Consider the following 26,245-nt stretch of genomic DNA (forward strand, 5'->3'; position numbering starts at 1 on the left):
CGTGACAACAGCGCCCACATGCGGGTAACGCCAACTGGTTGTCTCGGGTAGTGGCTGCTTATGCGGAACACATTTTATGTTCTGCTCGGAGCAAGTCCCTGGCCATTTAGGGGGGTCTGTGGAATGTGGAGATTGAGAAGGGCACCTAGCTCCTGTGTGAGCTATGGCCACACCAAATGCGATCAGATGCTAACGGAGATTTTTCCATTTTCGGATAAAGTAACTCTCAAATGGTCATTATATAAGCTTCGATAAATACATATCTACTCATCACCATAGGATCAGAACATATACGGTCAGGATCGTGGGCCAAGGACAGTTACCGTCTTGGTAATGTACCTTGCTCTCTTAGCTCTCGGATGCAAAGAACATGTAGCTGTATACTGCGCGTCAGTGCCATACCGGCTCACTCATTCTTGAACATGGACTTATACTGTATAAATTAGCCCTCACCAGTTGGCATTAAGCCGAAGGGTATCCAGAACGTTCTTCCTGCATCCCATATTGGTAGTAGCCTCTCCCTATCTGTTCTTCTGCAAACCGTATTATGTCCCTACCTGCGATTTTCCTCTACCGGACTGCTCGAGTGGCGGTGCGACGACCCAATGGTTCTCTTCTGACGACAGAAGGTGAACAACAACAAGTCTTGTACGTCAACCACAACGGCACGATAGGCGGAACAGGCTCGGTTGCTATTCATTTGATGTATCCTGAAATGATTAGCATTCGAGCAGAGATCATCCGTTATTCTGGTCATCCCGTATGCAACTACGTCTGGAGACTAAAAACCGATCATTTCAAATTGTAAGGATGCCCCCGTATGCTTCGATGTTGATAATAAACCTGACAATGAGCAGACGAGTGAAGTTCACATCTCCATGGCAACCCTTTGCTCAGCTGGTTTGGATTCCATCTCCAGAAGAACACCGGGTGATAGCCACTGCCTCCTTCTCTCGTTCTCCCGGCGAGGTGGCTGTGCGGATGGGTCCGTCAGGCCGGGCGGTCGGCACAGCTACTCAAACTCCCGTGGCTGGCCACGGCTCGCCCATGATCTATTCAATTGATATCGGTATCGTGGAGGACGATTCGCTGGTCATTTTTCAGCCAGATGATTCAACTTTGGCTCCTGTGTTTTCCCAAACACTTACAAGACCACCCTTTGGACTGAGTATTGAGACTGTCCAGCCAAATCTTTATTCCACCAAGGACCCCTTTCGCACGTCAGACCAACACGATACAGTCTATGTAACTGAATCTGAACGTCACACGGGCGTCTACTTCCCACATTGGACTAACGACGCCTCTCCTTCCCATCCAGAAACAAGCCGGCAAAGTTGCGGTTCGAATCAATCCCTATCGCCACATGCCAATAATTCCAGCCCAGCTTCAGGATCAACACTCAGCATATGCTCAAGAAATCAAAGTGGCGAGCATTTTGACACCGTAGATACGGCTGGTACTCAGCATGACGCTATTGATGATCGTTGTATCGTCGTCAAACTCCTGCCATAGGCCGATGAGGGGAGTCCAGTGACATCGACTTAACGGAGTCAAGTTCACTGATCGGTACAAGTAATCGAAATAACGACCGCGAGTTTGCCTACCACATTCAATTCTGTATATTTTCCCTTGGATGTGCTATATGTTTCAAGGCTCATTGGCCAAGCATCAGCTGCTTGCGCTAAGTGAAAATCGTTTCGAATATGAGGATTCCTATCCTACTGTATAGAGCCAGTGATTTTTCAAAATATACTCTTGATTTACATCTTCAACTTTTCAGACTAGAGAGAAAATTATCCTGTCATCATATGTTGGCAGGAAAGACGTTCGCCATTTGATGTGATTAGACTTATACGTAACTAGACTTGTACGTAACTAGACTTGTTGTCAAGGGTCGGTCATGGAGGAGCTTGGGGTTCGGTCTTTCGACCGAACATTGTGCCTTTGGCCCGCTGGCTCAACGGTAGTAAACCCAAGCACTGTCGTTCCGTCACACTTGTACGTAACTAGACTTGTACGACAGTCGCATCGCCCAATTAACAATCTGCTGAACGGCACCTTTCCCGTTCAGTCACGCATAGAATCCAGGGAAGTCGCGATGAGGAAGACCAAACCGCCAAATGCACTCGCTACTATCAGGTCTATTTTAGAGTTAAGAGCGATATGCCAACACAGAACGGGCACACTCAGGATTGACAGACTCACACCAGCTGACAGAACAAAGCGACTAGATGGAAAGACGGTCCATAGCAGCAGCAGAACGAGGCTCGATCCCTGAATTATATCTCCCCTTTTAGCTAATCTATTTACCAATGAAGCTTCCCAAAAGGGTTTTTTATTTTTGTATCTCTCTGTACAGGGCCTCCTTCTCATCACCATTCACCACATCCCCTTGGTCAGCTTGCAGAGCTTGCGGCAATTCTACTTTTGGATGCCTTATCCCAGATGCTCGGGCAAACACCTCTTCAGCTTGCAATAGATCACTGATACTGCAGGGGGAGTTGCTGATGTCGTAACAGCCACCGGCACCCAGATCGTTCTGGTGCCGACAGCGCGTGCGGGAGGTGCCTTCACCAGCCCCTATACCACTCTCACTGCAGCCGGAGCCAACTCGGTGCCCACTACCGTAACTCTCGCCCCGGCCGGAACTGATGGTATTGGCACTCAAATCGTGTTCTCTCCTACATTTGGTATAAGACATCCAGATTGATGTCCTTGCCTTGCTCGAGGCAGCGTTCGCCATGCATGTCACTGCAACGACCGAGTCAGCCATGCCAAAAGAGCCTTCAGACGTCTCAAAGGCTAAAGTATGACCTACTAAACAAGTTTGGGAGCAATGTCGCTGAATGCCATCGCTGACGTACTCTCCATTCCGGGCGTCAATGCCAGGTCGTAATATATTTGAGTCAACGCCGCACGCACTTTACGAGGCACGCCGTGCTCGAGGGTAATCCAGTGCGTCAGAGCCTCAGTCCACCTGACAGCCCCTTGGTACTCTTCCTTCGTGACAGAATAGTAGAGCCGTGTCAAGATTGTCTTTAGACCGTCTTTTCTATTGGCTTCTCCTTTTGTGCGGTAACAGAGGTCAGCCGAAAATTTGTACGTGGGCTGCACGATGCCGTCGGAATCCATGGCCGCGGCCTCAAGGAGCTGTTCTAGAGGGCTGGTCATTGTTCGTAGGGTCTTCAGAGTTGATTAAGCTCAAAAATAATGCGGGAATGTGGGTATTAAAGTCCCGGGCACAACAGGAGGAGATCACTGGCTTCAGATATAGAACGGGCCGCACTCTCAAGCTGGTAGCCGTGTGATCAAACACCGGTAGTTACTCAGCAATGTTCATCGCAACGACACGTACGGACCCGTCATCTTTGTCGCGTCTGCCTAATCAGCAGCCATGCCTTTCGCGGCCTCGACTACCACTATGTGGCCGATTACTGGCAGGGATGTCTTGCAGCTGTTCTGGAGCCGATACCCTTGTGTCTGCGTGCGATCCAGCATGTCGCAGTTCGCATGGCGCCTGGGGCTAATCTGGCCAGCGTATGCGACTAAATACTTACACGAGGATGTGTACCTCAAGGATTCTGCTGCAATGTTGTGGATACTCGTATCCGTGTTCTGAATATTTGGCAGTGACGAACTGCCTAAAGAGGACGTCCTTTCGTTGAAAAGGTGACTATTTGTCCATGTAGGAGAGTGGAATTCACCAATCGGTCGAGTGGCGGGACAGCAAGGAAGGTATCATGTGGTGACTTAGAACTATCAATACTCCAGGTAGCTGGTTCGTTTTCCATTCCGCAGGCAAGCAGTATCAAGGAACCAAACCAAAATTGCTTCTAGGGTGGCCAGAATTGGCCATCCTCCTTCTGTTGCTTGGTGTATTTGAGACAGTGTTGAAACCAGCCACTCCTAGCCCATGTTCCAACACGTCAAGGACTCTTTGCTTGGAATTATTTTCAATCACCCTATCCCTCGTCGTACCGAAAGCCTAGTATATGTGCCAGGAATACACTCCGCTGTAATGCAAACACGCAAAGGTAGCAAAAGAATGGCCCATGGAATAGCAATTCACTTATTCTTTTGAGATTAGTGACAACGCATATGAGACGAAGCAGACTTTATGTCAGCGACTACAGCCCCTTGATGGAGGGCATGGAGCATAGCAGCGCTAAAGAATCCAGTCTGCCAATCCTTCGATCCGCTCTGCCGTATTCTGGAGGCGGACGCCGTAATCGCGGCATATTGGCAATGCCGGGCGGAAATGAGAAGCAATGAAGTGCATGGCCCAGGGAAATTTCACCGGCAGAAGTCACTCAGCAAGATGTGTGTCACATTACTAACTGGACCATCAGTTACAAAACTCTCAAGAATAGGAGCTTTATTCACTTCTTCTGGCAGCCCAAGTTCTCCCATAACAACAGCTCATGATCTCATCATTATTCAGTGGTTGTTGCGCAAACAGTCTATAATACTTCGAGCGCGTCTGTCATCAGTTAGCAGGAAAACTTCGAACAAGCTGTTCACAAAAGTAAAACTAACACGTATCAATCGGAATGCGGTGCCAAATTTGGTTTTCAACAGTCTCAGCAATGTCTGTTCGGATATAAGGCCGTCGATATCTTGAACACATCGTCGAGCATGATCTTTAGAGGTTCTCTTGCTTTGTTGGGTCGAGACTCGGTGGCCGATTGCATCGTCTCGAGAACGAGAGAATCTTGTACGTAAGCGAAAAATATTGGTCAACCTCCTGATGCATCTCATTGCGACTTTGGGACACTCAAGCTTTGAACCTGAATATGATACTTTCCGCAGAATGGTTCGAAGATCAAGATGTTAGCCTATGGGCAAGCTGTGACCGGAGATGGAACAAGCAATTGAGACCGAGCAACTCGGGGACAGTCGTCCTTTAAGAGATGTGTGTACGGGATCATCGAACACCTAGACGGCGCAGTATTGACAATCCACCGTCTGCATATTGTGTTATTGGAATAGGATGTGTGCGCTTCCCCTCCACCAATGAGCACGCTGAGCACGCTGATCACTGTCGCAGCGTTGCTCGGCGCTTTGTTGACCATCTCACTCCCTCCTTTGAGTAGCGCGCAGTTCTTGTCTATATGAGGCACCACAAAATCAGAAATGAGCGTTCGAAAGTACCAGCACGCATGAGTCAACGGTTGACACCTCTACTTCAAGTGTTTCGGGCTGGAACGCCAGTATCTTATCTGACTTCCTCTGTTCTATTTGCCATGATGATCCTCCAGCGCTTGGCCTTTTGCTCGCCTAAAATTGGTTCCCTGAAAAGTCAGACGCTGAAGTACAAGAACATTGGACAGCCGCAGCAATCTACGTTACCCATCTCGCCGTAGGGGGTCTAGGGACTCCGGCCCATTTTGGAAGCGCCCTTCGCATAAATGCCTGCAATCAATAGATCGGCCTAGTGTAGCGCTCATGTGCAGCAGCACCACGAACTCACGCCAGAACTTGACGGAGAACTTGCTCTGAAGCCTCTCGAGCGGCACATCGGCCTGAGTCGTTGTTCAGACGTTCGTACGCCACCTCGGGGCGTGTCTACCATGACTGCTGAATCCCCACCCTTAGCGGGTCGGGGAGCTTGCTAGCGTGCTGCTAGCCCACCCGCGCGAGATAAGTGCACTACGTAGTACCGTGTACACTACTTCGGGTGTCGATCTGATCCTAAAGTATCGTACACCCAGAGACTAGTGTGGTCCTGTATGAGCCCAAACCTGCTTGCGTATCGCGCCTGCTGTAGTGCGGAGTGACAGGGCTACTTGCCAGCATCATCCTGCATCTACGGAATACTCCGCATATGACTAGGCGCTCCACCTTACTGGCCTCCAACCGGTTGGCCCCCAACACATTTGTCAGACATGGCATTTGAATCATGCATAATAAGCCGCCCCAGATTCGCAAGACGCGTCCCACATCAGCTGGAGTTCGTTCCACTGCCCGATCTATTCCGCCGTCAGACTAAACGGATTCGAGATGGGCGCAGAGCAAAGTCGACAATTGGGACAGTCACTCCTGGACTGGGGCAACGCCTCCAGGCATGGAGCGCCGCCGGGGGAAGGGGTACGTGCCACCCACAGGAACTCGATCTCAGCTAATCCGTTGTAGATCCTCCCGGTTCTTGAATCTATGTGGCAACAGCTGGACTGCGAATTCAAAGAGAGCTTGCTGAAGCGTCTACGGCTCATAGTTGTGCCAGACAGGTTTGACGGTGCTGGGACCGTGATGGTCAATAGCATAGTCAAAGAAGGCCATCATCTTTGGACCGTGCGGCCTGAGGCGTTTTTTGGCGATGAACTCTCCAAGCCCTCTCTGCAAGAAGCTGCACAGTGTTTGGACAATCAAAAAGGCCAAGCTGAATACCAGCAACGTTTCCTCCACATGGCAATGGCTTATGTGAGAGGGACGCATGGCTATAAGATAGCCGAGTCCGACAAACACCGTGTCTATGAAGGAAAGCGGAACGCGGTGCTTGCCTCTAAATTCACGCTTGGTGCGCCTTTGGTCATCAATATCGCACGTTCGACGTAAGTGCCCCCCGCCCAGGCGCGCCTCAACCAACTAACAACTCCAAGCCTACGAAAGTTGCCTGTTGAAGAAAACAACGGAACCCATCAGAAAGTGATGTGTCAGCTGAAGGGCCAAAACGCTCTGCATGTTGCTCTGCCGTATCATGACACGGGCTTGGCTCTCTGGAACTATCTAGTGAACCACAGGCTTGTTCGCGAAGCTGTCAATATTGACAAAGAACGGCAAATGATGGAGAGGGGGGATTTGTGGGCAAAATTGTCTTCGCAATGCCCTCCACCATCTCAACTCGCTATGTCTCTTCAGACTCTCGACCAGGTTGCACCATCCGCATTATCTGATGACTACACCTCTTTTGCCACGCCACAATCAACCAGGCCCTACTCTTCCCCGGCACAGCTTTCCCTTCCAATGGCAAGCCCGTCGCCTGCTGCAAGCCTTTCCCTAATACAAGGGAGCTCAGCCACGGTCCCTCAACATTTGGGCCTGCACGTCTCGCTAGACAGCCGTGCTCTCGAGTCGAATGCTAGTTTTGGTGCAGCCGAGTACTTGTCTTAGCTAGACGTTCCTTCAACACAGACATACTGCTGTAAAAGAAAAGCAATGATACCTTCTACAAAGATTGCGCTTTGTCTCGGGATTAATATGAACACCCCCGGCTGCCAGACGATGTGTTCTTTATTGTTGTCGCTGTGTGCCTGGTAGACTATCAGTGGGGATAGATGATGAACCTCCTTGTGGCTCATCGGGCCAACAGGATCTGTACTGGACGGGGCGGGTTTCAAAGGTAGTGGGATGTACACATTGACTGCGTCCGCTGGTGTGCTGACATGCACGTGTTGCGTCGGTTGTAGCGTCCTCAGAATGAAGGGGCCTTTTTGCTCAATTGACTTGATTGATGCGGGTCCGATCTTATAGGCGATGGATATGCCCTGGAAGTGTCAGTGATATTCATAATATAGTCGGTGAACGTACATGTTCTTTTTTGAAGTGCTCAAATATCTGTTCATGTATCTCGCTCTTGGGGCATCGGACGATGGGCTCTTCTGCTGCCCAGTTCTCTGGTTCCTGCACGACCGCAGACTGAATCAAAACTTTGCTTGGCTGCTCTGCCTCAAGATAGAGGAACTGTGCCAGATCCATGTTCCAGCCGACCGTGCCGTATGTGCAGTAGTATCGCTGACGCCCGGAGACTCGAGAGGAGGCTGGGAGCGGGGAATGGGCGAGGATGACTGTAGCGAAGCACGCTTATCTCTTAGTCAGCAGCTGCCATTCGCTCATAGTAATTCCAGTCACGTGGCATGATCAGCACAGATTTATGAATATCAGTCGAGTTGCAATGATTCAATTTTTTGATGGGTTCATGCTGGTGTGTTGGATGCAACAACTACTTTCTTTACAGAATCCTTTCGCAGAACACAGGCTTCAGCCGCATTTGCCCATGAGTTTATCTACACAAGTCAGTCATATGGCCTGGTAATTTGATTCGATCAACGCAGCTCACTTCCGTACATAATCTGTAGCAGTCTGGGAGCTTGAACTCGGAAGATGACCTGTATTGATATGCGATGTGCAAGATTCCGCCGACGAGCTGGTATTTGATGACTGGATGGTTTCTTGAGGCTTAGTCCCGGCTTTGCGATGAAGTACAATCGTAAAAGGTTTTAGGCAGATGTATTGGCAAGTATAGAGGTCTTGACCATAATGCATTTGAAAGTATGTACGGACTTCCATTCTTAGTTACCGATAGTTAAAATGTGAAGTAAGACGGAAAACATACTGCGCACTTGATAAATATACGTTCTTATGCTGGGCGACGTTTGAACCGTCTTGAGGGAGTCCGCAATCCCCTGTTGCTCAGCCACAGGGAGGTTGAACAATGGGCGCAGCGGATCGCATCCAGGCGGTGGGTGTCTGCCACGTAAACGCCTATCTGCCACAAGAAGGGCTAGGAATGGTGCAGCTCCGGTCTTGAGAAACAGTGCCCAGGTTTTTTCTTCATCCGTGACGTTACGCGTATGAGTGAGGAGCGCCGTTTGGAGATAGTTTCTAGGTGGCCCTTTGCGTTCCTCCTGGAGACATAGCTTCAGGGCGCTGCAGATGGTACTAAGAGCCTCAGGCGAACTTGCATGGGGGTCCTCCCCCACTACGTTTTCCAAACATGAACGTACTGTCGGCAAAGTCGGAAATACGCAGCAGCGGCGGCGATACTGAGAGCAGATCAGACAATCGACACTGATGGTTGGTACTTGGCGGGAATGAGCGTGGACCCGAGGGAACCCAGACCCGGCGATAGATTTGGAGAAGCAACGATGAACGATTGGCAACGAGAGTGGGGAGCATTCGATCCGGCGCTGGCGATGGATCAAGAAAACGAACGACTGGCAGTGCTTTCGTCTGTTGGACGGTAGACTAGCGCCGGAAATACTTGTTTGCAGCGCGGCCCAGTTCCATGGCGCAAGCCTGATCTTACCCTGCGAGTCTGCGATTGGCAGGAAAACCTGGCGGGCGCAGATATTCTCTGCCACGTCTGCTCATGCAGGTCGGAAGGAATTCTAACTAGTGCGAATCGACCCCTGGTCGTCTTTGGTTGGCAGGCACTCGGAAGTGTGGAGCAGGTGCCGTAGGCGACAAGCAGGGGAAGGCTCGTCACATGAGGAGTGTAATGCCCAGGGCCAGCTATTGCACTAGCATCATCGGACCTGTCCTGCGAAATCGAGGGTGGTGGGGTGAGCCCTACTGTGATGCAGAAGGCAGAATCGCAGGACAAGTCTCACAAATCCTATTATGGCAAAGCGCTGTTTATCAGTATCGACAGGGATGTCGGCTAGTGTGCTATCACCCATACAGGGATTAAACATACCACATGCACTACATCGAAAGGGAAATGCGACTGCAGGCGTGTGCATCGCCCTGCATGTCCAATTTGTGGACAGCAGATTTCGACTGGGCATTCACAATCCTGTCGTTGAGTTGTGGCTGTCAAGATTCATCCCCCAGGCCTCCTGTTGCCACTAATCTCGAGAAGTGATTGCTCTTCTGGAACACTACTTACGCTAACTAGCTACCAAGCTGGCAATCTCCACCAATGGATCGCAAAGCCCCACCGCCCTGCAGCAACTCCAAGGTGCGGACCAGGTTTGCTTGATGGCAAGGCCAATTGCTCGATTAGGCTTGTAAGGAATGCGGATCGACTGGATGAGGTTCTTGATTGAGCCGCGTTCATGATATCGCCTCTCTGACCTCCCTTGTAAATCTGCAGTCTAATGATGTGTTCTTGAGATACAAATCCCTAGTACTTGGCTGTAGCAAAGGCAAAGGCACATCGCGCGCGGCAACCTGTATCATTCGCATCTCTAACACATTGCCTAGCGTGTTACTGTCGATTAGGCGATGCATGAGCTGTCCTCGTCTTGGTGGCCTAGACTGCAGCCTTACACTTTACGTTTGATGAACCTTTGCGAACTGGATCGTATAAGAACGATCTCAAGTATCATTGATGATTCCATGCTTGAAGATTATATTCTCGCACTGTTACTACCTATGCATCGCATCTCAGGCTTCCCGCCTTCAACTCGTCAAAAACAACCATGGTCCTAGAATCCAGCTGGATTAGCAGTCTGCAAGTCGTTTGCACGAGTGCCGCTGTCATCCTCTCTGTACTGTCACCTTATATCGCCAAATCGCGCCGCATCAGATCACCTCGGACAGTCCTTTGGGCTACTCGGGCTCAATTGGCTCTCAGCTGGAGTGATTCCATGCTGCAACTCGAGCCCCTATTCCGATCGTATCCCCTAGGGGTTTCAGTCTATCACACAACACTCTACGCCATTGCGACTTCTATCCAGTCTGACAGGCTGTTCGAGAACACTTCATATGCTTGGAAGCCCTACGCCTGTGTCTGGTGCCTTGGTCTCTTTCATGAAGTCGTCCAGGTTGCGCGACATCTCAGCCCGAACACTCAATACTACTCCTGGTCAATCATTGAGCTCACTCTTGCGTTCGCTAAAATAATTCTACTACTCATTCTCATCTCCTGCTTTCTTCTGGGCTCCGAGGATGGGTACGAAAGCATTCCTCAAGACGAGGAATCAGCAGGCTTCAACGTCTCCTCCGACTCCAATCCCATCTCAAGTGCTCATACAGATGCTTCCGAGAGCCTCCAAGAAACAGCGACAGACGAGGTGCGAGACCTCGGGTTCTGGGCGTGGGTTCTTCGGTTCAGAATCATGAAACAATTCATCTGGCCGGCTGATCGACCGGATATGAGGTGGATGATTGTCCTCTTGTTCGGGCTCAAGCTGGTTCAGCAAGGGTTAGGCATCTTGGATGCTTCAGTATTCGGCGGTGTCCTAGACGGGCTATACTTTGCTGAGACTTGGCGCGACATCCTCCTACCAATGGTCAAGTTAGCGATCTTACGTTTCTCATTATCACGGGTCGGCCTTCCCCTCTTGAACGACTGGCTATGGCTGAAGTTGATCACATACCGGCAACAAAAAGTACAAAAAACAGTTTACAATACACTCATGTGGGCTGGTCCATCCTATCACAACTCAATGGATCCAACCAACACCGGACTCGTCATCGACCGGGCTGAAGGCGTCGACCAGATGTTCGACTCAGTCTTGCAATCCATGATTCCTAGTATGATTGCAGCCTTTTCTGCCGCTCTATTCCTTGTCACAATAACCGGACCGGTCATATTACTTGATCTGGCTATTTGCTCGACCTTCGTTGGTATCGCCCTTCGCCGATCTACTCACCAAGTGCTGGACTCTCGTGGATCGCTTCTGGCAGCCGACAGCCACCAGAAGCAGCAACGGCAGGACACTATTCGTGGCTGGAGAACTGCTGCAAACTATAATCAGCTAGAGTACCAAATTGAAGAAAACAACAAAAGGGTGGCGACAGTTTACTCCTTGCAATGGGAGTTTTACTCCATGGTCACCAAAGCTTACTCGCTCATGGATCTAGTGCTCTTTATGGGCTTTGGAGCAGGGATGCTTGTCGTCATCAATCTTGTTCTTGACGGAAGAGCTACCCCTGGGGACTTTTTCACGTACCCGATGTACTGGATCATACTCTCCCAGCCACTCGAACGTCTGAGGATCTCTGCAAGAGACATCTTGAAGAAATTACAAGAAGCTGATGAGGTGAGAAAACTTCTGGAACGGAAGACGAAGGAAGGCCCAAAACTTCCAAAGCTAGAGGTCCAGAGAGGCGAGCTGGAATTCAGAAACGTCACGTTTCGCAGGGGCAAACAAACTATTCTTGAGGATTTCAGTCACCGTATACCTGCAGGGACGAAGACAGCCTTTGTTGGCCCCTCAGGCGTTGGCAAATCGACGTTACTCGCTCTAGTGACGGGTCAAGAAAACCCTGACAGTGGAGAGATATTGATCGACAACCAAAACATCGAAGAGGTTGACATTGACTCGTAAGCTCTCCTGCGTTTCAGAATCACTCAAGTATCCAGCTAATGATTCGTTATTGTAGTTTACGGGAATATGTAGGAATCGTAGAGCAGGATCCTTTCATCTTTAACTGCTCAGTGAAAGAGAATCTCAAGTATGCCAAGCGCGACGCCACGGATGAACAGATCCAAGTAGCCTTGCAAGAAGCTTCTCTGGACGGTGTTGTGTCTCAGCGACCAAAGAAGTACGACACACCCGCCGGAGCCAATGGGCGGTGAGTATCCAGGTGGGTCACTATCAAGGATACCGCTAATGGCTAAGGAATACAGAAACTTCTCTGGGGGCGAGAAGCAAAGACTAAATTTCGGTCGCCTGTTTCTCAACCCGCGTTCGATCGTACTGATTGATGAAGGAACTAGTGCACTAGACGCCGAAACCGAATGGTTAATGAAGTCAAACCTTGTCAAGGCATTGAGTGGCAAGACATGCATTTTCGTAGCGTTTGTCCTCCTTTACTGCCCTTCGCGCCGATTGCAATCTGATAATGTGTGTTAGGCACCGTCTCTCTTCGATCATGGATGCCGACGAGATTGTTTTGCTAGGACACAAGGGGCGAATCGTGGAGAAAGGTACTCATAGATCGCTCTTAGATAAGGGGGGCGAATATTGGAAGCTTTGGCAGCGACATATCGGGCAGTCGACAAAGCAGTGGCGAGGATGATTGGGAGCGATGTTATGGAATGAATCACCCCTTTGTGGGGCATTGAGTGAGTGTAGCAACACTCGAAGACGCCTCAGGGAGTTGATCCGATGCAAGTAGCCGCCTGCCTTGTGATGTGCGCGTATTTTCATCTCTTCGAATCTCGCTACGAGTTGATCGTCCATCTTGTAGTCGGTGGCGATGCGCATGGTGCACCGAATCCGTCGTCTCGGCAAAAAACTTGGCCTCCAATTTCTTTCTCTTCTCTTTCTTGGACCAGCTGGGTAACGGCTAGGGGCTGTGCACAGTAATTAGAGGGGTTAACGGATGTCGGGCTGCCAGATGGCGCATTCGTTGCCTATTTGGTGTGAGTGCTGTTCTCAGTCCGGAATTTTGCGGCTGGTTGCAAAGCCTTCGTTTTCTAGACGGTCAAGGCTACTGTGGGACATGCTGGAGCAGGGCCTTTATACCATTTTGATCGTCGTGGACGCCTTGTTTGGTGGATGGAACATGGTGCAGTCCATTCGTGCGAACTTGAGACGTCCGGTCCATGAACCCTGACCTACCATGGACTCAGAGGGCAGCCTGTGGTTTTGCAAATTAGGCAGTTGGCAACGGCTTGGACGCCTCGTAGAGTCCGCATTTGCGGCGATCCGCCGCCTTACTTACCATTCGGGGTCTCGAAGCCCTCCGAGCAATACGTGTTTCTAAGCCAGACTTATCTGTCCGCAAGGTAGGCTTACAAGTCACTAAGAGAGCGAAACTGCCACGGCTTAGGGACGCTTAACTTGGTTCTCAGGGCAATCTTCTCTTGGTTTCGAACACCATGTATGAGTGCTCGAGGTTTCAGACCGCACGTTATTGCATCACAGCTCCCATACCTCTCGCAGGCCTTGCGACCTTTTGAGCTGTCAAGTTGGTGCTTTTTCCTACGGACATGCGTGCGAGTGTGAAATCTTTTCATTCTTCGCCAATAAAAATGTGTGTTCGTGTGTTTTCTACAGAGAATCTTTTGGCGGTATTCAGCGCCTGGCTAGGTCCTAGTACTTTGAAGGGATTGTCTGATGTTAACATTTGCTTGTGTCACCATTTGGGTTTGAGTGGTAGTGAGGCTCGACAGTCTCATCTGGGCTGCACTGATAGCCTGTTCGCTACCGTTCCACATGAGAGGGCTGTCACATCAAACCTGTCATACATCCAATGGGGACTGCTCATCCGTCACTTCTCCTCCCTGTAGCTGTTGTTACGGCGTGCTCTTGTTAAGATCAGCCGAAGAACCAAGCTATTGCTGGCGATGCGAGTTTACCAGGGGTAACGGTCGTCCATGGTGGTCGCTATCTTCCCGTAAGGCACGAAGATGGTTGTAAAAGAGGTTAAAGGGGGTAATATGACGCTAGGGTTAAAGGCAGTTTGTCAGACCACGAAGTACGGAGTACAGGTGAGGTTTTTATCTCGAAGGGATGGGGAGTCAACTTCACGCTACAACCAAGACCGTCATCTAGGGCCGGCTCTGACGTTGTGCCATGCTCCAGTGGTGGTATAGATCGTAATCAATCATTTTCCAAGCAGCTCTCCAGCTGCATTCGATCTGTCGCCTGCAGGTGCCCAGCCACTCTGGAAGCAATGATTCATTCTCTTTGACACCCCTCGATGTGATGGTCGGACGCATATACGGTACTCCCGGGGGACGAGATAAACTGGATGGCCACTTGTTAGTCGAAGATGTAGGATCAGGCAGCCATATGCGTTGTACCCCGAGTAGCGCGGTACATCAAATGCATTCACAGAAAATTTAGACTAAAATGGACGGCGATCTCAACTCGATTGGAGTCCGGAACAGAGGGAAGATGGAGAGGTATAAATGACTTCGACAAGCCCAATCGCTTATGCGATGGATGTCAACCATCCGTATCCGTACGTGCAAAAGACTCAGGACGTGGAGTTACATTGCCAGCAATACCGCCGAGCCAGCACACAAGACTAGTGGGGATCCATCGGCATGCTCGAGCGCACTGCGCTAATTTATCCTTGCTAATTTGAACCTTGCACGCCCCCCCTGCTGTTTGTGTATACTGTGTAATTCGTAGCCGTGCGGATGAGTATTTTGTGCTGTGGCAAATCAACTCCGAAGACAAGGATAGTATCCGCCAACCACCTCTGAATGCATCGCAGGATGGGACACGGGCGACGGAAGGCAAGGGAGAGTGAGCCAGGCATCGTCATCTGCACAATCATCCACTCGGAGAGGGAATCGGAGAGGGAACACGGGAGAATCGTCCAGTACCCACCCGTCGCATCCTGTAGATCTGTCCATACGTTGAAGTCCAAACCTCCCTGTGAGACGTGGATGTAAAAAGTGTTAAGAACAGCATGACAATCTAGTCTGCCGCACGTATTTGCAATCTCACAGGTTGCCCTTCTATTCCCCACTGTCTGGTGCACCATGTCGCACACCGCTGAAAGTGAAGCCGAAGCACTGAAAGAACTCCGACAATATTGTATGCAGGTTCAGGTCAAGTTGTATAGTTCATATGCTGACACTTCGCTAGCTGCCCATTGTCGTCTGAGGATGTTTCAACAAGTGAGACGCAATCTGCGGGAGCATGACCATCCGTTAGATATACAGCCCTCGGGTAATCAGAGAGAGAAGAGTCAAATTGAGCGTCAAGCTACCATGACGGCCTTGGATGGGGTGAGGAAATTCATAGGCACACTTTACACAAGAGTGAGGGACAAAATTGCTTGAGGCTGAGCGGTGTCGACAGTATTGTTTACCAGCGCACGCCTGGTGCAGCGCAAACTAATTGGAAACGCTTTATTCACGTCGCTAGTAAATAGATCTCAGTTCCATTAACAGAGGTGGACTCCCAGGGATTTCCCGAAGCTTTGGGTGTCGGGTGTGGTGTTGCGTTGTGCCGATGTGGTTTGAATGCCAGGCCATCCGGAAACCTAGCCACAATCGCCAACAAGTAAGCACAAATGTGCATTTTCGAGGCGCAGGGCTACGACCTGATAGTTCGCCACGAATCCTTGTGACGCTGGCGGACCATTCCGAGATGGAGTTGCTGCCTAATTCCACGTGGTTATAAAAGGATGAGAGATCTCAGACTCTCAGTCTCTCTGATAAATCCTTAGTATCGTAGAACCGTATCACTTTTCTCCATTCCCCCAAAGAAACACCATGATCCAAAAGTCTGCACTGGAGTCGGCTACGTGTAACAGTGTCACCACAGGGGACTTTGGAACAGAAACCATCCTGCCGCCCCGAGACCCGGGTCACTCTTCTTCCAAGAAGGCAATTTCCTTCAGTGAACGGATCTCCGACTGGACCGAACTGTGTCTCGAGCATGTGCTTGTATTTCCTCATGTCGAGTTTGGGCTGACAGCTGAATCTAGAGAAGAGAGTCCCGCATTGGGAGAGCCCGTGCAAGGAACGATACAAAATCCGCGGCCAACAAGCGATCTCCCTCGGACGGCCCTTATTCGGAACCGCGTGTCGTCAGTCTCGCCATTACTTTGGAAGTCTCTGTCTCGAGAACAATGTCAGAAAGAGCTGGACGAAACCAATTCCGCAATGACGGCTTTGGAAAGCAAATGTACCGACTTCTATCAGCAAGTGGTGCTCGACAGGCGGAAACCCACTACCAAGGAGTGGTAAGAGATGTTAGGAATGCAACATGACCTTCTCCGGTACTACAAACACTACGTTCTGACCTGGCAACATCCGTCTTCGGGTCTCGTCTTTAATCGCGCCGAATCTTTCGCCTTTCTTGATCGAATGTGGACAACAGGTATACATCAGCCTCTTCGGCTCATGCGTATCTACTGCCCAAGCGCACGTGATTCCGTCTTCGAGATGGCCCATTCAGCTTACACAGTTATGTGTATGTTGTACGAGACGGTGGATTCTTCGTCAAGAAACAGCATTGCAGAAGCTTTGGCTGATATCAGTCGTTTTGTGTCAGTGTTCCTAAAGGTCAGAGTTGCAGTCATGGTCAGCTAATCGCCCCTAATAGAATGACTTCAGACTTAGAGTCTGATCGCATAGCTCCGGGGTATATCAGCAGATATTGGTACACAATTACTACAGAAATCACCCCTAATGTCGGACGCCTATATCATCACATCGCATTGACCGCCCTGGAGGGGATCCTGCAGAGGACATTCTATCTAGCCAAGTCGCTCTGCATATCATATCCATTCCCCGATGCGCACGAGGCGTGGATGTGCCACCTCAAAAAACTCGAATGTCGATTGAATGCAAGTCCATCTGAGGTTGCAATTCCTGGCTCACCAGCAGCCGAGGTTTCGGACCATGAATTTGCTGTGGGTGTCATCGAGGGTCTCAAGATAGGCAATTGAAGGATAACACAGAAGACCAGGGCCAGTGTTGAGATAATTCCCGGTTCAATTCACTTGAGTAGATGTAGCATTGTTTCCTGCTGGTTCCGCAGCTTTCCACTTCTTTGTTGCTTTTTCCAACCGTACGTGTACGAGAGATCACATAAACCCTATCTTGTACTTGATTACAGTAGATTCCTGGCCTCTCTTCAATACAGTCAGGTTTAAGATGTCTCATTTGATGGTTCATGATCTCGTGCATAACTTGGTACATGCCAGCCAAACTTTTGCACATCGTCCCACCAATGATAGAACGTCTTTCCATCGACGCCCGGTGGCTCCGGAATCTTTTTTCCCGCTTCTAGAGTAATGAACTCTTCTTTTCCTTCTTCATTTACAAAAAATTTCTGCCATTGGAGAGGATTATAGCAAATAACTCGTCTCAATATGTTTTTATCGTTCCGAGAATCCAATACCATTCCATCATACTGTCCCTTGTTCTTTGGCATTACGTCTTTTTGCTGTCGTCACTCGGTTAGAAAATCCTCCCTCCCGATGGATGGCAGACTTACGTAATCTTTGATTTCTTTGGCCAGGTCTGTCTTCGTTAAGGCCGTGAAATTTTCGAAACTCAAGAGGACCTTTTCTGAAGGCAGATGGCCCCAGTAACAGCTGATCTGAGTCTCGAAGATGTCGCAATTGATACTGTAATTCTCCGGGACCTCGTGAGCGAGTCGAAAAGCTCGCGTCTCTTCCTGAGAAAGTGACCGTTTGGGAAACTGAAATTCTAAGTCGTTGACAGCACTCATGACTTAATCGATGATATCTCTTTCAACCTTGGGATGCCACAAACCACCAGGAGAAGTGCCTTATTTGTAGCCCACAGGTAAACGGTTCTTTAGGCGCATGCCCACGAAAATTGAAGACCGCTACTTCGGTTTACCAAACCGTTCGACGGCAGCTCGACCACTGTTTCGTTCAGATACTGTGGTGTACATTTCGGTTACCCCCACAGGAAATAGACAGGGGCAGTCACTAAGGCAAGCTAGACGAAGGACATGGGCATTCTCCACAAAAGAAATTGTGCCCCCCCCACCCCCCATAAACCCGGGACCCTGACCCTACGTCCTAGAGGATGGTCGTAGCCCGGCCAAGCACGTGCCCGGGCACACATATGTACTTCTGTCTGAGAACGACATGCGCCTCATTATGCGTGTGACTACAACTTGCCTGGGTTTGGTGCCATTCGCTTTAAAGGGGCGGGGTCGATGCAACAAGAATAATGCAAGTACGCAGCACGATCGAGAGTCAGGTTAAGCCGTTGTATAAAGATTTGCTGTGAAGCTCCATGTTTTTGTGGCATTACATTATTGTGTTCACTATCATTTCCAGACCGCAATTATTCGGAATGACCACTTCAGCTGTAACGCCAACAAAGTCCTCCTGGTCAATCGGCCTGGGCATTTTCTTGCTTGTCCTCACTCTCAGCATCGCCCTAAGTCTGCTGCCTTTACTTGTTGTTCATTACCAATATGCTGTTGAAGCCGTCTTGCACGTTAATATTTCTGCATTCTTAGTCATCGCATTCTACATCGCGGAGTATCTGCAGAAGATGTTTGCAAAATATTTGCAACTCGTGCTCGACTCTGTGGTTTACGGCGCGTTGATTCAACAGCCAGTAACTGATGGCAAATCTGCACGAGCCATGAGAAAGTCGGACTCTTTGAATACCATTCTGAAAGTGGTGCTGCTTAAAGGTCTTCCGACTGTTCTGACAGCCATGGCGACGTTCAAGCAGTTGGGGTATCCTTTATGTTGTTGTTGTTGTTGTTGTATTTAACGCCGTGGCGGCCGGGCTAGAGCCCTTACCGCAGACCTCCCGAAGGGTATATGGCGTGGAGGGCCGTGAGCCAAGGCTACCTACTCTACAGTACGTCGTCTCTTTACATCGTCCTCCAAATCATGCCTTGTGGCCACTACGCGTTCTGTCTGTCCCCGGTTCCCGCTGGTGCCCCAGTTTCATTCTTTCCCAAATCGTCCCTTGGAATCGGGAGGTTCTTTGTAGTCCGCACTCACATCTACGTAGGTGTGGATGCTGCTACCGCAGACAGATCTTCTGGAAGAAGTCCGTCACGCGGAGAAAGGCCTCGAAGCCTCGTGGGTCGGTGATTAATCTCTTGAAGTAGGCCTCGAGAGATCCCATAGGGCCTATGGGCTCGGGCATACTGCGAGAGTGGAGGGTCGGCCACCGTTGCCTCCTCGCCAGCGTTAGTCGACAGTAGACCAGGTGGTCCACGTCTTTTGCCTCTCCACAAGAGCACATCATTAGAGCGTCGTCGTGGTTGAAACGTCGGTGATATTGCTCGAAGTCCCCGTGACCCGATCGTGCCGCCAGCAGGTGATGTAGCGTAGCCCGCGGCAAGGCCAGTTCAGGAGGGCTGGATAGAGCTGCCTCAAGCCCCAAGTCCGCGTACCGCGGCCTTCGCTCTTTATACCACCATCTCCTGTGGTGGCCCTGTAGTTTTTCCCTTGCAAGCCGCTTGATACCCGCTAGTGTTGCCATTTGACCCATCCGCGCCGGCAGTGTCGTTCCTTCTTTGGCCAGCCGGTCCGCGGCCTCGTTTCCTTCGATGCCCTGGTGTCCCGGAGACCAGTGCGTCCGTACATCAAAAATCCTGGCTGCTTCTTGGATTTCGAGGAACGCCTCTTGTGACGAGTCCGGCGCCTTGCCGCGGATACCTTGTATAACGCTGGTGTTGTCGATACATATGTGGATTGGATGACCGCGATTGGTGAGCAGAGCCCTTCTGAGGCCGGCTCGCGCTCCTTCGACCTCGGCGTCGAACACTTCTGCCAGTCCGAGTCGGCCGCACCCTTGCGCTATGCGTTTGGAGTCTCGGTAGATGACGAAGCCGTACCCCACGGCTCCGTTCGTCGCCCTGGAGCCGTCCGAGAAGACGATCATATGGCTTTCCGGTACTGTCTTTAGCCAGCGCTCGAAATCTTTCGCAGCCTCTTCTTTGCATTGAACTACTATCTGATCCTGTGAGCTTGGCAGGTACTGTGATTGGAGGAACGCTGGTCTTCCGCATCTTGGCAGAAGTTCAGCCGTCCGTTGTAGTCTCGTCTGTTGCTGTCCCTGCTGGGAGAGCCGCGCGACTAGCGGGTGTCGGCGATCGATCCTCTGCAGTCGGACTGCGGCCCGTAAGCGGACGCCCTCTAGAGCGACTTTGGCTGACGGTAAGCCGGCGTCTCGGAGGAGGCTGCTGGTTGGCGTTGTCCTCCAGACAGGCAGAACGGCCCTTGCCGCCGCTGTAATGACGCTGTCGATCTTCTGCACGAGCCCCTTCTGGCCTGTGTTGACGGGTCTTCCTTGGAGAGGCGGATTCGTGTCTGTCTCCGCTTGGCGTCTCGAAGCCGGCTTCGTGATACCTGCGTACCATGTTTCGGCGCCAAAGAGCGCGATCGGCAGTACGCAGGAGACGACGGCTTTTCGCACGGCGGCCGCTGGCAGTCCTCTCTTTGTGTTTGTAAGCTGCCTCAGGTGTTGAGCTGCCTTCTTTGCCGCAGCTACTCTTGTGTCGACGTGGTGCCGGAAGGACAGTCTCTTGTCGAACCAGACACCCAGCCAGCGTACAGGTTTTGTCGAGGCCTTGACCACCAAATCCCCCGCCCTGACCTCTGGCAGCTCCGCTGGCTGGCCGTGCTTCCTAGTAAAGTGGATGACCTCGCACTTGCTCGGGTCAAAGGAGACCTTGTTCTCCGAACCCCATCTGAGAATGCCGGCTGCGCTTCGGTTGAGTATTGCGACGTTGCTCTCCAGGGAGGGGCTTATGGCCAGAGTGGCGATGTCGTCCGCGTACCCGAATCGCGCGTCCGGGTCGTCTTCAAGTATTTCCGCGATGTAGAGCAGAAAGACGATGGGAGACAGAGGCGACCCCTGCGGCAGCCCGCATGACAGAGGAAAGTATTCCGTTGTGCTTTCTTCCAGTCGGACTCTGGCGATGCGGATGCAGCAGAAGCTGAAGATGAGTCTAACCAAGCCGTGTGGCCATCCCTGCTGACGCAGTCTAATGACGAGCCGGTTCCGAAGGACGGAGTCGAACGCCCCTTTTACGTCCATAGTCAGAAGTGTCGCCGTGAGCCCTTTTAGGAGGGCCGTTTCGATATCGTGGGCGAGGCAGGTCGTCAGATCGACGGCTGACCTGCCCTGTAGGGCTCCGATCTGTTGCGGACTGACGATGCGCTCGACAATCGCCAGGGACGCCATCCTTCTGGCTATCAGTCTCTCGAGTCCCTTGCCCAGGCACGAGAGGAGCGCGATCGGACGCCAGGACCCGGGCTTGGAGGCATCCCTGCCGGCCTTCTGGATCATGACCACCTCAGCTCTGCGGAAAGGCAGAGGAAAGTGGCCGGCCCGCATACAGGACTGGAATAGCTGCCTGACCGGCTCCGAGATGACGCCCCAGCAGGCCTGGAGGAGGCGCGTGGTGATCCCGTCCACACCAGGGGTCGTTGTCTTTGTTAAGGTGGCCGTCTTCACTTCTTCTCCGCTAACATTGTCCTGCCAAGTAATCGCTCGCCTTGGGACGACGGGTACGTCAAACGGGTCACCCGGTGCGTCATCTTCCGCACTAAACCTGTCGAGAAGGGCTTTCCGGAGCGCTTGGGCCTTTTCGTTAGTATCCTCGATCGTCTGGTTGTCCACAATCAATGGGGGTGCTCTGGTCAGTGGGCTCGCCTTCCGCCAACCCATGACCTGATAGAGGTCCCGGTCTGAAGCGACTCCATCGATCTTTCCGGCCCAGTATGCTCGCTTAGCCTTCCTCACAATGCTCAGGAATGCCTTCCGCTCTTCCATTGGAGAAGGATTTGCGTTCTGCTCCGTCTCCCAGGCTTGTGGGTTGCGGGCAGCACGGTACGTTCTGTGGGCCTCTGCGCATTCCTCCGTCCACCAAGCCGCGCCTTTTCCCTGTTTTCCTCTCTTCTTGCCGACCGCCTCAATGGCTCGGGAGAAGAGCTCGACGATGTGACTTGCCTGCCCGTCCAGGTCTGCCGGAGTAGGTTGATCCCCCAGATTGGGCATCGCAGCTAGCCCCCCTTCGATCAGGTCTCTCAGCCGAGGCAGCGCCGAGTCGGGCACTGACAGTGGCCGTGGCTGCGGGTGGCCCTCTCCCTGTGACACTGGGCGTTTGAATAGTGGTATGACGGCCACGATGGCCTCGTGGTCAGCTCCCGGGTGTAACTGTGGGCTGACCTGCGCGTGCGCAAAAGGGATATTAGAGAAAGCCAGGTCCAGGACATGTCCGCAATCCTGGGTTGCCACCCCAACTTCGCTGATAAGAGAGAGATTGTGGCCGTCTGCCCAGCCTGCGATGTCATCTCCCCGGTTCCCGTTCCTCGTCCCGGGCTCCCAAGAGTAGTGATGCGCGTTGAAGTCACCCGCGATCAAAGCTCGCTCCGGGGGTTTGAGTTCTAGCAGTATCCCTGTTGTGCGGCTGTGGGGGTCGCGGGGTTGTCTGTACACGTTGACGATAGTCGTCGTTTTGTCGACCACCAGCCACAGTACGTCTCTCGTGTGGACAGGCCTCTGCTGCTCCACCGTCATCCCTATCCCTTTGCGTGTGTAGGTCAATACTCTTGGTCTGGTTCCTTCGCTGTCCCAGAAGTCGACCGGGACGAAAGAGTCGAAACCCGGGTGCGTGTTCAGTTGCACGTTTCCGTCCTTCCAGCCCGTCCAGGGTTCCTGGACGAGGACCACATCTATCTGAGCCTCCCAGCAGAGCTGCAGGAAAGCCGTGTGCGCCGGGGAGATCTTTCCGACGTTGCCCTGCGCAACGCGTAGCATCCGTGGGGTCGCCGCTCTCGGCTTACGTCTCCGAGTCGAGTTCGAGGTGGGTGTAGGCATTCGCGACGTTGTAGTTTGGCTTCTGTGCTGCCCGTTGGCTCCTGCTTGGCATGGGTAGCACGGGACGGTCGATGGAGGTGTTGTCGGGGGAGTCTTCGCCTTCGCCTTCGTCCGCCTCGTCTTCATCCATGCTGCTGCTGTCAGTGCTTCCGTCACCGAGGCAAACGATCGAGCTTGCGGAGGGCGTTCTCGTGCGCGCGCGCTTGGCGCCGGGTTGCTGGTTCTGGCTGGTGGAGGTAGGGACGCCTGCCGCCTCCTGGCTACTGTCGGATCGAGTAGCCTTGTACAGAGTGTCCGATGCTTTCTGGCCGGCCTTCCGGATCCGAGCCCGCTCCTTTCGACCGGGAAGGGAGACGACGCCGTTTACGGCCGAGGGCCTCGCTGGGCAGTCTGTGTGGCTGGCTTGGAAGGGGCCGCAGCAGTTGGCACATTGGGGCCTGGCCATGCAGGGTCCCGTTTCGTGTGAATCGGAAGGTCTTCCGCAGTTGCTGCAGATCGGTCGTCGTCCGCAGAACCGGTTGGAGTGGTAGCCCTGGCAGCCGGGGTCGTGTCGGATGAGCGTCCTTCGTTTCTTGACGGGCAGAGATCTGCCGCTTTGGTTGAAGAGCCTGAAGGGCGTGACCTCTGATGTGAATGATATGAGCCAAGATATTTCGTTCGTGACTGGGTTGGGCCCAAGGCGGGACGGTCGAGCAAGGACAGGCTTCTGTCCTGTCTGTGCGAAGACCTCATCTTCAACGAGTGTGGCTGGGTCCAGGACGTCCCCGCCAATGCTGTGTAGTTTTGTTGGGCATCGCGGCACAACGTAAGTGTACCACTTGATAGGCGTCTCGACCTGGTGGGCGCCGAGGCATTCCGCCAGCTTTGCCTTACTTGCAAGTAGTCTTTCCTGTATTTGCTTGTTTCGCGGCTTCAGAGAGTAACCTGTGCTGATATGGTAGACGTGGGGAAGGTCCGCTAGCCCCAGGCCAACGGCCTTACAGACGATCTGTCGTACGGCGAACGGTGCGATCTTCCGAGCGGCCGCTAAGCTTTCTTCCGGGACGCGGGCAAAGATGCGGAGGTCCTCCTTCGGCTGCGCCTGCGGCTGATCCTCGGCGGGGAGTGTGGCCTTCGGGCGGGCAGAGCTCTGGCAGCTCTGGCCGCTCCGGGTCGCCGCAGTGGTGTTGCCCGCCATCGGTGCGACGACAGCCGCCCAACTCCGGGCCGCTATTGGGCTTGTCTCGTGATTGATCAGTCTCTTGAGGGTTTGAATGACATAGGCAGTGGCTTCTTTCGCGATCTGCTTTCTAGAACCGTCAAAGCTGGCGACAACGCTGTCGACGGACCGTGCAATGGTCAGAAAGACGTCTTTCCGTGCCTCGTACTGTCTAGCTTCTTCTGCAAGGGCTGTCAAGACGGACCCTGTGGCAGATCCGCTCGGAGCAGATGCGGTAGAGGCTGCGGGCCCCTCGGCCGAGGTAGGGGCGTCGGTGGTGGCATCAAGCTGGCTTCCCGTTAGGCTGGGCCGGGTCGGCTGTGCCTCGGCGTCGCGGCGTCGCTTAGCTCTTGAGGTGGGGTTCGGCTCCGGAGGTGTCCCGGAGCCTGATTCGGGGTCGGCTTGGTCGGCCGACATCAGTCCGGTGCCCGACGGCGGCTGTGAGGCCATCGCGGATGCGGGCTCCGGCAAGGGGAGGTGAAGAGTTTTCGGCTGTTAGTAATTTGGTGGTAGGCTCACTCATTCACTAACAGCAGATGCCAAGAAAAATTAGGCGAGAGGGAAGTTGGACAGAGGTGTGTAGTACGTGGGTGACTTCTTCATATTCAGCTGAGTCTCCTTACAACGGACCCAGTGTTGATTATATAGGCCTCCGAGCCATGTGGGTTCCCTTGGTGTATGATTCAGCGTCATCATTGTGACTCTGACTTGAACGATGACCAGGCTTACTTCTGGAGCTTGTGAACATGGGCTCGACACCCCAGTCTGTTGTTGGCCTATAGGAGCGCCCATGTAGGCACCTGTGCTTGTAAGATGATATTCAGGGTTTATTGGAAGTCAGTGGCTGCGCCCGAATCACACGGTAAAGATGAAGTCATGTGTTGATGTGCATATGCATGTTTTTTGCTGAGCGTAAACGCTGTATTCGCCCTACACTCGACCCGACTTTGAAGCAGCATAAATTTGCACGCGCCGCGTGTGCACCGTCAGATTCCCTGTGTCACTCGCAAACCTCTCTCAGAGACTGCTTTCGAATTGGACGCATCGTCTTCAAAATGGATGGGCCGCAAATCTGACCGAGCCAAGCCAAGGAGGCTCCCATTGATATTCGCTACTTGCACTGTATAGTGGGCAATCCAACTTTGATTTCTCGCAGGGCGCATGCTTGACCGTCACCACGATAGTGTGCGATCGTGGAGTAGAGGTGGTCGACAGGCCAGCTTGGGTGCTCAGCCAGCAAGCCAGACGCGTCTTCTATCTTGGCAGCCCAATTACGGCTTTGAGACCCCCCTTAATCTGTCGTCTTGTGAGCTACGAGGGTGGGGGAGGGGGGCGTAGGGCGAGAAGCTTTTGGCAGCCTCCCAAGTATATGCAGTACATAAATACCTAACGGAGCATGTGCACCCCCTGGTGTGGTGTCCCATGGATCCACCACGCAGGGCAAAACCTGTTCGGGTGGTTCGCCTATGTCTTGTTCAAGCGACGGGCTGCCGGCTACACTATCCACTGGAAAGGCGCGCCGAGATGGTAAGCAGCGCCGCCATCAGATGATTGCGTGACGTGTCCCCATCCGAATCTGTGAATCATGCAGACTGTTTTGTTTTCGAAATTACCCTATTGCGCTGATCGCCGTGAAGAGGCGCAACAATGCAGGTTGAAACCTGGCATGCTGCGCAATGGAAACCCCTGTCTTGACACAACCAAAAAGAGGCTCTGAGTCGCCTTGAATTGTTCCGGAAGGCGGAAGGGGATGAGCTGTGGTTCGCACTGGTGCCTACCTGCACAATGAGGCAGCCGAGGGCGCTAGGCGGGTATTCTAGGATCGCTATCCGAGAGGTTGGAGACGTCAAGGGACCGAATAAAGGCTCAACAAGAATATGCTGGCCATGAGGCAAGGACACGACAGGCATTCACATGGGGTTATGGATGTTGCCTCGCATTACTACCTCGGATGATCCACCCGCAGGCCACGGAAGTCTGAGAAAAGTCCCTCGGCAGCAGAATCTCGGGCTGGCTCAGGCATGCCGATCCTGAGTTCCGACGCGGCAAACGCAAAGTGGCTAAGTATCAGGCCGTAAGACCGTTATTGTGGGCTGAGGCAATGCCAGTTCTTGTTTTCGGACATGCGT

General features: G+C 52.3%; 9 protein-coding genes across 9 annotated transcripts; 7 read left to right on the plus strand and 2 right to left on the minus strand.

Annotated features, from left to right (window-relative positions):
* Positions 1-219: 219 nt before the first annotated feature.
* BDP55DRAFT_721194 (uncharacterized protein) lies at positions 220-1,735 on the plus strand. Its single transcript, XM_060578504.1, has 2 exons — positions 220-804; positions 858-1,735. Exons 1-2 carry the CDS (start codon positions 548-550, stop codon positions 1,510-1,512), a joined length of 912 nt encoding a protein of 303 aa, XP_060422513.1. The 5' UTR covers positions 220-547; the 3' UTR covers positions 1,513-1,735.
* Positions 1,736-2,681: 946 nt separating this feature from the next.
* BDP55DRAFT_773794 (uncharacterized protein) lies at positions 2,682-3,194 on the minus strand (the record flags this gene model as incomplete). Its single annotated transcript, XM_060581188.1, has 2 exons — positions 2,819-3,194; positions 2,682-2,751 (listed from the first exon to the last, which is right to left on the minus strand). Exons 1-2 carry the CDS (start codon positions 3,169-3,171, stop codon positions 2,682-2,684), a joined length of 423 nt encoding a protein of 140 aa, XP_060422514.1. The 5' UTR covers positions 3,172-3,194.
* Positions 3,195-5,808: 2,614 nt separating this feature from the next.
* BDP55DRAFT_420047 (uncharacterized protein) lies at positions 5,809-7,364 on the plus strand. The gene is made up of 4 exons (XM_060567445.1): positions 5,809-6,087; positions 6,133-6,551; positions 6,600-7,089; positions 7,163-7,364. Exons 1-4 carry the CDS (start codon positions 6,001-6,003, stop codon positions 7,199-7,201), a joined length of 1,035 nt encoding a protein of 344 aa, XP_060422515.1. The 5' UTR covers positions 5,809-6,000; the 3' UTR covers positions 7,202-7,364.
* Positions 7,152-7,787, minus strand: BDP55DRAFT_420068 (uncharacterized protein). Its single transcript, XM_060567446.1, has 3 exons — positions 7,528-7,787; positions 7,354-7,484; positions 7,152-7,250 (listed from the first exon to the last, which is right to left on the minus strand). Exons 1-3 carry the CDS (start codon positions 7,693-7,695, stop codon positions 7,193-7,195), a joined length of 357 nt encoding a protein of 118 aa, XP_060422516.1. The 5' UTR covers positions 7,696-7,787; the 3' UTR covers positions 7,152-7,192.
* A 3,414-nt stretch (positions 7,788-11,201) lies between these two features.
* On the plus strand, positions 11,202-12,690 carry BDP55DRAFT_566613 (P-loop containing nucleoside triphosphate hydrolase protein; the record flags this gene model as incomplete). Its single annotated transcript, XM_060570521.1, has 4 exons — positions 11,202-11,992; positions 12,052-12,243; positions 12,299-12,469; positions 12,525-12,690. The coding sequence occupies 4 exons, from the start codon at positions 11,202-11,204 to the stop codon at positions 12,688-12,690; spliced, it is 1,320 nt and encodes a 439-aa protein (XP_060422517.1).
* Positions 12,691-14,882: 2,192 nt separating this feature from the next.
* Positions 14,883-15,680, plus strand: BDP55DRAFT_684624 (uncharacterized protein). The gene is made up of 2 exons (XM_060576411.1): positions 14,883-15,167; positions 15,219-15,680. Exons 1-2 carry the CDS (start codon positions 15,113-15,115, stop codon positions 15,413-15,415), a joined length of 252 nt encoding a protein of 83 aa, XP_060422518.1. The 5' UTR covers positions 14,883-15,112; the 3' UTR covers positions 15,416-15,680.
* Positions 15,681-16,330: 650 nt separating this feature from the next.
* BDP55DRAFT_566627 (uncharacterized protein) lies at positions 16,331-17,031 on the plus strand (the record flags this gene model as incomplete). The annotated part of the gene is made up of 2 exons (XM_060570524.1): positions 16,331-16,635; positions 16,686-17,031. The coding sequence occupies 2 exons, from the start codon at positions 16,331-16,333 to the stop codon at positions 17,029-17,031; spliced, it is 651 nt and encodes a 216-aa protein (XP_060422519.1).
* Positions 17,032-18,251: 1,220 nt separating this feature from the next.
* BDP55DRAFT_420269 (uncharacterized protein) lies at positions 18,252-19,115 on the plus strand. The gene is made up of 2 exons (XM_060567447.1): positions 18,252-18,940; positions 19,097-19,115. Exon 1 carries the CDS (start codon positions 18,359-18,361, stop codon positions 18,848-18,850), a length of 492 nt encoding a protein of 163 aa, XP_060422520.1. The 5' UTR covers positions 18,252-18,358; the 3' UTR covers positions 18,851-18,940; positions 19,097-19,115.
* Positions 19,116-25,011: 5,896 nt separating this feature from the next.
* BDP55DRAFT_684640 (uncharacterized protein) lies at positions 25,012-25,440 on the plus strand (the record flags this gene model as incomplete). The annotated part of the gene is made up of 1 exon (XM_060576412.1): positions 25,012-25,440. A coding segment is annotated over one exon (181 nt), but the record flags the coding sequence as incomplete, so codon positions are not given.
* Between the last annotated feature and the right edge of the window lie 805 nt (positions 25,441-26,245).

Source organism: Colletotrichum godetiae (genome assembly GCF_030913485.1).
Source record: "Colletotrichum godetiae strain CBS 193.32 chromosome Unknown BDP55scaffold_85, whole genome shotgun sequence".
Classification (NCBI taxonomy): Eukaryota; Fungi; Ascomycota; class Sordariomycetes; order Glomerellales; family Glomerellaceae; genus Colletotrichum; species Colletotrichum godetiae.